The 8,374-nt window shown below is 37.4% G+C and overlaps 1 protein-coding gene across 1 annotated transcript in view; it reads left to right on the forward strand.

Annotated features, from left to right (window-relative positions):
* Slc26a7 (solute carrier family 26 member 7) overlaps positions 1–8,374 on the forward strand; it is a 151,189-nt gene that overhangs the window by 83,112 nt on the left and 59,703 nt on the right. Inside the window, exons 7-9 of the mRNA XM_008827626.2 lie at positions 550–632; positions 2,647–2,794; positions 4,887–5,000. Of these exons, the coding sequence (XP_008825848.1) occupies positions 550–632; positions 2,647–2,794; positions 4,887–5,000 (345 nt within the window). The remainder of the gene's footprint in view (positions 1–549; positions 633–2,646; positions 2,795–4,886; positions 5,001–8,374) is intronic.

Here is an 8,374-nt window from a genome sequence, read left to right on the forward strand (position 1 = left end):
CCACAAGATTCTAAATACGTACTTTGAAAACTTAGAGGGATTTTTCTGATTTTTATAAATAGAATTTTAAAATTGTACTTGTCACAAGGTAATTGTACATATTTATGGGTTCAATGTGACACTGTAATAATGTTTACAAGGCTTAATGATCAGATAAAAATAACTGACATATCCACTGCCTCAGACATTTTGCATTCCTTTGTACTGGAACATTCTAAATCCTTTCTACTAAGACTTTTGATATATACAATCAGTCATTGTCAACAGTGGTTATCCCATGGTGCAATGGGACATCAGAAGCTATTCATCCTACCTATCTTCACCTGTTAGCCATCTTCTCTGCCCCCCTTCCCCTGACTTTTAGTTTTATTTTGCCTCCTGAGTGCTAAGATTAGATATGCGATACCACAACTGACTGAAGTTTTAGTATTTCATTAATTAATGGAAATCCTGAAGCACAGAATAAGAATTTTTAAAAATGGTTTTAAGATGTTTGAAGGGCAGCTGGTAACATATATATTGTTTTTCTTTTTCAAACAAACCACACAGATTATTACTGCATCATTTGCTTGCTATTGTACCGACATGGAAAACACATATGGATTAGAAGTAGTTGGTCATATTCCAAAAGGGTAATGTAGTCTTTCTATTCATGTGTGTTTGAGTATTTGTTTTTGACCTTGGAAGGGACTGGGCCTGGGTGGGTATGCATTTCATTTCTTTATGTGACTGTATGAGGCAAAATTCTATTCTAACTATTTCTTAGTATTAATGATAAAAACCAACATGTTAAGAGAAAGAGTAACTTTCTAGACTAAAGCCTACCTGTACTCAATAAACCGTACTGCTTTAAGGAAAAGATTCAGAAAATATTTACAAAGATATGCTTTAAAAGTAATGGAATTTACAAATTAGAGACATGTTTTTAGATTTAGTTGCTTTAGTTCTTCAGTCAGAAATATTCATGTGGCTATTTTTATTGTCCTGAAATTATGATAAAGGCAAACAAGCGTCATGTGAGGCCCACGGGCCCGAGTACAGAGTTCCAGAGGGGCTGAAGCAGGCCTGGCTCCCATCTCCTGAAGCCTTCCTCTAGACCCTAAGAGAATGTTTAACAAAGGAGGATATGTTCACTGTAAAAATACAAACGGCCTTTCCAAAAATAAGCTGCAAAGAGCTGGAGATATATTGGGGAGAGGTGTCTTCTGAGTTTGTCCCCTTTCTACAGGGGACTCATAGAAATCTGAGACTAAGTTAGAGTTGTTGGGTTCTCTGTGTTTCAATCTTTCATCTCCCTAGAACAAAGGATTAGGAGAAAAATCCTCAGAGTTTAAAAAGGATAATTTAAAAGAACACTCTGTATTTTTCTGGTCTATGTAGGTACAGGCAAACGAGGGTTTTCTAAATCAACTTGAATTTTCTAAAAGTCCCTCTGCTTTTCCTTTGAGACTTAGGGTATTGTTTACTTTTTGGTCAAGTCATTGTCATTAATTAAGCACACTCAATTTTCATGAAATAAAAATTAAATTACTTTGTTTCAAGTTTTGTATAATATGTATTTTAGGGATTACCATAAAAATCAGTTTGCTTTGGGAGTAAATGATAGTATGTGAGTAAAAGAAAGTCATGCCTCTCCTCCACTGCCTGGGTTCAGTTTTGTTTGGAGTTCTTTTCCAGAAATATCCAGTCAAGGAATCATGAAATGAGCATGACTTTGCAAAGAAAGAGCTGAGACTGAATCCCAGCTCAGTCACTCTCTTTGTAACCTTCCTCAAAATATTTTTTCCTTTCTACAATGGCTGTAATGGTGAGTTGTTTGGGCGTTGGGGGAAATTAAGTAAAATAGCGAAGAAGAGAGGGCTGATAGTCTACTGACATTCTATGTAGGAAATTGGTATGAAATGAAGTCACTTCCCTTTTTCTTTAACTTTTATCACAGGTGTTTTTTGGGGGGAGGCTAAGCCCCCTAAAATGATCAGGGATACATTAATGGTCATTTGGTTTAAGTATTTTCAAGGGACAATTAAACACAATGCATAACAGTTAGATAATATCTGAGAAATATTTTAAAGACTATTTTTGAGATGAAGCTAAAGGTGGTTGTATATTTTACAATAGAGTAGATGGAATCATTCTACATTTTTTTCTTAACATGCATGAGCCATAGTTAGCTGAAAGGACTGAGTTAAAAATGTAATTACCATAATGAACTCAAATGGCATATTTAGGAATTGGCTCAAGAACTCCACCAACTGTGAACTAGTGCCTACAGCATTACGTCATTTGAAGGAGGAATTACAGTCTCTGATGCCATCCAGATAAGCATGTGCAAAGGTTCAAATGAAAGAATGGTCCAGATTTGCTTTGGTTTCCTACAGTCAAGTCAGAATTTCTGTGGTGTGACCTGAACCCCTGGCTGAATGTCAGTTAGATGCATGGCCCTGTGGTGTTTCTTACAATTTTGCTTTTTTGTTAAATAATGTTGAAAATGCAGGGCTTCTAAGGGCAAGGCTGCTTGATTTTTCTCTGGAGGGTTTCACTTATTCCTTATAAACTTCGGAGACACTAATACAGTGGAATTCAAGGCAAGCTATTTCAGAAATGACATGAAGGTTGAAAAGCTCAACACAGTCTGTCTTTCCACAGGATTCCTCCTCCTCGAGCACCCCCGATGAACATTCTCTCTGCGGTGCTCACTGAAGCTTTTGGAGTGGCCCTTGTAGGCTATGTGGCCTCACTGTCTCTTGCTCAAGGATCTGCCAAAAAATTCAAATACTCAGTTGATGACAACCAGGTGGAGTGTGCCTTCTCCCCTTTCCACTCTCACTACATGATTGTTCTGTGTACTCTCAGATCCTGAAAAGACCAAGCCTTTGAAAGATATAACTTTCCCAGAAGACTAGCAAGAGTGGGTAGAAACAAAAATCTCTGTCATTCATAGAAAGCAGATAATCTAAGTTTCATGATTCTATTTTAATAGATATTTTAAAATTCCACCTATTATGTTATGTGCACACAAACGCCACACTGTATGCGTGAAGGTCAGAAGACAACCTTCAGGAGTGGGTTCTCTGTTTCCACAATGTGGGTCCTAGGACTTGAACTCAGGTCATCGGCTTTGGTGACAAGTACCTTTATGTACTGAGCCTTATAAAACATTTTTAAAGGAAGACATATACCCCTTTCTGATTTTATTTTAGGAGAAAATCTAAATATATTATTGAATTCTAGCTTTGAAAATGTATGAATTTCAAAATAATACCAGCATTATTCCTCTTAGTAAGAGACCCTAGAGGGTCTGTCCCTAGAGTGTCTGAGAGTACATAGGTACTGGTTGTGCTGTTCTAGTTCTGCCAGTGTCTTCTTCAGGCCCCAGGACCCCACAGCCCTGTGTGGTTCTAAAGAAGCTGAGGTGTAATGGCCACAAGCGCCGAGTTGCCTGTGCACAGATCTCATGCTGAAGCTGTATTACCTTAGCTTTCTGTGCGTCCATCTTCTGTGAAAGGTGCATTTAGTCATTCTACACATATGTACTGACACTGGCTTAGGTACAAGGGGATAAAATAGTGAACACCAAGTTCAAATCTTTCATCCTCTCAAAAATTCCCAGGGCCTCCTCAGATTAGAAGCCTCGTGATCATGGTTTGTAAGAATGTATGTGATCTGCATCTCTCCCATTTCTTATCTGATTTTTTTTAATCTCTTATTATTTGTCCCAGCTGCACTTTCTATCTCTCCTTTGAACTCACTAGTCAGGTCTCTGGCTAGAGAATTTGCACTCATAGTTGCATTTCCTAGGAATCCTGTTCCTTCAGATACCTGCATAATTGCCTTACTCAGATGCTCAGTGCTCAAGAAGGCCTTCTCTGCTTATTGAAAACCTCAAACTCCAGATCTCCCCATATTCCTATTACCACTTTCTATATTTGTCTATTTGATGTCTGCCTTCCCTTAGCAAAACCTCAGGTCTCTGAGGACAGGGATATTTGTTTGCACTCGCTGATACCAACAGGAACAGGCAAGCTAGTTAGGAGGGTTTGTAGAGATCCAGGTGAAATGTGAACTATAACTAAGATCTAGTGATGAAAGGAATATATGAAGGGTAGGAAAGGATGGTTCCAGAAAGAGTCATGGATAATTGTAAAGCTTTGGTCCTAGAAGTTGGGAGGACTCAATGGGATGGTAGAAACCTGTAGGTCAGATTAGTTAGACTGAGTTCCCATTGGACATCAAATGTCACTGTTGAGTAGCAGGTTGGCTGTAGGAATCTGAAGTTCAGAAAAGTGGTCCAAACAGAAGATGTAAATTTGGGAGCTGTCAGCGTATATTTGGGTAGTTAAGATGTACATGCACTGGAGGCATGGTCCAATATTTGCAAGTGGTTAGATAACAGAGAACCATAAAGGAAACTAAGACATGGTAGCCACAGAGCTAGTGAGAAACCAAGATAATACGAGGTCCTAGAAGTCAAGTCCTTTAAGAAGGATGAAATGAGCAGCTGTATCAAATGCCTCTTTTATGCCAATTAAGGTAAGAAGTAACCATCGGAGTTCATATGGTAGAGGTCAGTGATGAAAGGGCAGTAACAGAAGTCCAATTGGAGTGTCTTAGAAGATACTAGAAAAGTGGGCAAGGGACAGCACTGATACACAGTATTTCCTCATGAGGTTTTTATGAGGATTGAAGGCACACTTAGAAGTTTCAGATCATTGTAAGCACCCAATAAATGTTAGTTTTTTTTATTACAACTGTTACATCTCAGCTGATGAGGAGAAAAGCAGCTAGGCATAAAGAAACTTCATTCTTTTACATATTGTACCTGGGATTATAGACGTTGATTGTGGTTTAAAAAAAAATGATATGGTCTCCTATTACTAATCTTGCAGGAGTTTTTGGCCCACGGCCTCAGCAATGTGATCCCTTCGTTTTTCTTCTGCATACCAAGTGCCGCTGCCATGGGAAGGACGGCTGCTCTGTACAGCACCAGAGCAAAGACACAGGTAACAACTATGCTGTAGCGACGGAGTGACTGTAGGAGAGTGTTCTGTAAAGCCCTGAAAATGTTGGTACTTTATTTTTTCTAAGAAGCTTCTAGAAATCTTCCCACCCTCTCTCCCTTCTTCTGTTCCCCCTCCCGCTTGCTTTCTCTCTTTCCAGTGAATTACTTTTCCATACTGAGTTATTAAAAGAGGAAAGTGTTATAGCTCCGCCCCATGGTAGCTTAATTATTAGTAACCTTTGAGGCCACAGCTCCCTCTAGTGTTGTCTCCATTAATCTAAACAGTCTGGGTGACAATTTTTTCTACTTTGGTCACACTTCTTTTACATAAAATAAAACCAATCTTGTGCAAAATCAGTCCTTGACGCTGAAATCCCTATCTACAACCATGAGCAAATGTGTCAAAGTGCCATCCAATAGCTGTGAACATTTTGATTGAAGACACAATTGTCATATGATTTCAGGAACTCAATACATTTTTGTTTTGGGGGGAAGCCTACCATATGCTAGGCGTGGTGCTGGTAAGACAGGGATGATGACAGCGATGATGGTACAGATGGTGGTGGAAACAATATTGAGTTGTGTGTCAGGTAGTGTGTGTCATACTTCTTACAGAAATGAACTCATTTAATCTTTTAGGTGAGATGTTGAAAGGTGTAAAATAGTCCTCAGTTTCTCTGTGAGGAAGTTAACAAAAGAGAACTGAAGCAATCTGTCTAGACCACAAAGTTAGTCAGCAGCAATGCTGGGACTGAAGTGCAGATAGATTTGTTCTCTTAACCACAATCCCATGCAAGAAAATCAATGTAATGTACGTCTTAAGAAATTAACAATACCAGCTCACCATTGTTTAGCAATTCATGTGTAAAATAAGAATTGACTGAGAAATCATAAAATACTTATGTGCAAATGCAAACATTTGTCATAGACTTATCCTATATTTAATGACATAGTTTTTAAGTTGTAGAACGATGAATATGGAAAGTATATGCTTTGTGACCTTGGGAGCAAGTAGGAAGAGAAATACAGTAAATTGTAAACTATTGAGTAAGACCAGTGTGTCATAGAGCAGAGGGGATCCAACAATCAACTTTGAAAGTGTTACATAATTTAACAAATAATTACCATAACTTGCCATCTAACAAATAAATCCTCATGTAAGCTTTGTTTGCGTGACACCAAGTAATTTGATAGGGTTTTAATACAGTTAGTGGTTTCAAATATAGGTTTGTCATGTGGATTCGTTGACATAAACCTTTTCATAAATTGTACCCTTAAATGTTATGATTCTATACTCTGATGACTTGTCTATGACATTCTAGGCTTCTATAGTCATTTCCCCTTTTAGTTCACAAAAGTGGATATGCTAGATTGATTCTTTCCTTGCTCAGGCTCAATGAACGGGGAGTGGTTAAGGGCACAGGTTGTAGAAGCTGGGCTTGTACTATGGCCCCATCATCCACAATTGAGTGGCTTTGTACAAGTAACCAAACTTCTCTAGCTTTAAAGTAAATCTAGCTATTAAAGTTGAACTACAGCATTGTAAAGATTAAATAAATTAATACATGATTATTTAGTATCATACATAAGCACCACATAGACACTTTATCACTGATTTTATTAAGTATTTTTAAGTAACCAGACATTTTCTGAAACTTCACATTAAAAATTAAGATATTGTGATGCGACTGGGATGCAATAAGACAGTTTTCCAAACTGGTTGCCCCTCCCACTTGCCAAGGCATGTGTGTAAGCTTACATTGTTCCCTGTCATGTGGACAGAGGCTTAAATGCAACCCCGAGGTGGCTTCATCATTGATGTGTTTCAGCTCTAGCCTTAGGTGTTCCCCATACTTTTCTAATCACTGTTTTAGTGACAAGGAAGCACTCTGATTAATCTTTATAATGTTCAACACTGAGTATTTAAGAGAAATAATACTTTGAAAAAAAAATTGTCCTCTGAGCTGTCCATTAATTTGTTTAATAGGGAAGAGACAGAACGGTGCTCTTTCTTTGTTCGGCGAGGGGGGGAGATATGTTTGAATGATTAGAAGAGAACAATATTTCTAAAGACTTTTTAAAGTTTTTTTCCTGCATTATATTCTAGTCATTAAACGTTAAAAGAAATGGAAGAAGTCTAGCAAAACACTAGTTCAGAGAAACAAAGCTCATAGCAGAGTAGTTTCATGATATTCTGTTTACTGAGGTGGTGGCTCATCTCTCTATCCCCTTTGTTCAGTTGCACAGGAAAAGAATCTGATCTGATGTGCATTCCCAAGTCAAGAATGCCTTGGTGTTCATTTCAGATCTTTCACACTGAAGCTGCTGGGTTTATATAGCAATAACTGACAACTGACATGGTTTAAAGATAACTCTCGACATATCTTCAAAATTTTGTTCTAAATAGGCCATAGGCAAAAGCATTTTTCTACATGTCATGATTTCACAGCACAACTCCTTAAATGCCTCTGGATCTCTTAGGCACTGGACACATACTAAATTAACCTGAAACACATAAAAGCCCTTCAATTATTTTGCTAATTACAACTTCTCAAAGCACACACAATAAGCACATTACCTTGTTAAATAACTTACCACTGGACGCTGAAAAACATTTTCGGTATTCTCATAAGAATACCTTACTATGATATTTTTGTATCATTAGCTTCTTAAGGACTGAGTGTACAGTAAGTGAAAGAGCACTTGCCTGCCACATACAGGGCCGGGATTTAATCTCAGATCTACAAACAACAACAAAGTTATCATTTTAAAAGGCAAACATGATCATGTTATTTCTTGCTTAAAGCCCCCCAAAAGCTTTACCTAGGCCTTAGAACTTAGATCTATAGGTTTCACATAGCTCTGAGTGTTTTCCTAGGCAGACTCTTCACGTATTTTTTTTCTTTCTGTTTTATTAAAAGATTTTATTTTATTTTTTTAACTGTTTAGATTTGATTATTTCTTTTTTTTTAATTAGAAGAAGCATTTCATTACAACAGCATTAACCTATTCAATAACAGTTTTTCTGAGCTAGGGTACATCTCTTTCAAAATTTGCTGTACATTTTTAGGTTTACAGATGAATTATTACGCTTATACAATCTTTTACTTGTTGTAAACTCTATAAGACATAAATGAGGATTTAACATTGAAAAAAGATCTCCACTTCGTTGTTAAAATACACAGTTTCATACAGAAAAATTCATTTTAAGGCAATTGACATTGAGACGTTTTCAAATGCATTTCTAATCTCTATATATATGACTATTACTGGTCGCAGTTGCTTGCTTTCTGAGTTCCTTGGATTCTGAGCATGAATATAAAATTGTCAGATAGACAGCCTTCCTCTCCCACTAGAGCCTCCATACTCTGCCAT

Source organism: Nannospalax galili, unplaced genomic scaffold, assembly GCF_000622305.1.
Source record: "Nannospalax galili isolate Female #2095 unplaced genomic scaffold, S.galili_v1.0 scaffold872, whole genome shotgun sequence".
Lineage (NCBI taxonomy): Eukaryota > Metazoa > Chordata > Mammalia > Rodentia > Spalacidae > Nannospalax > Nannospalax galili.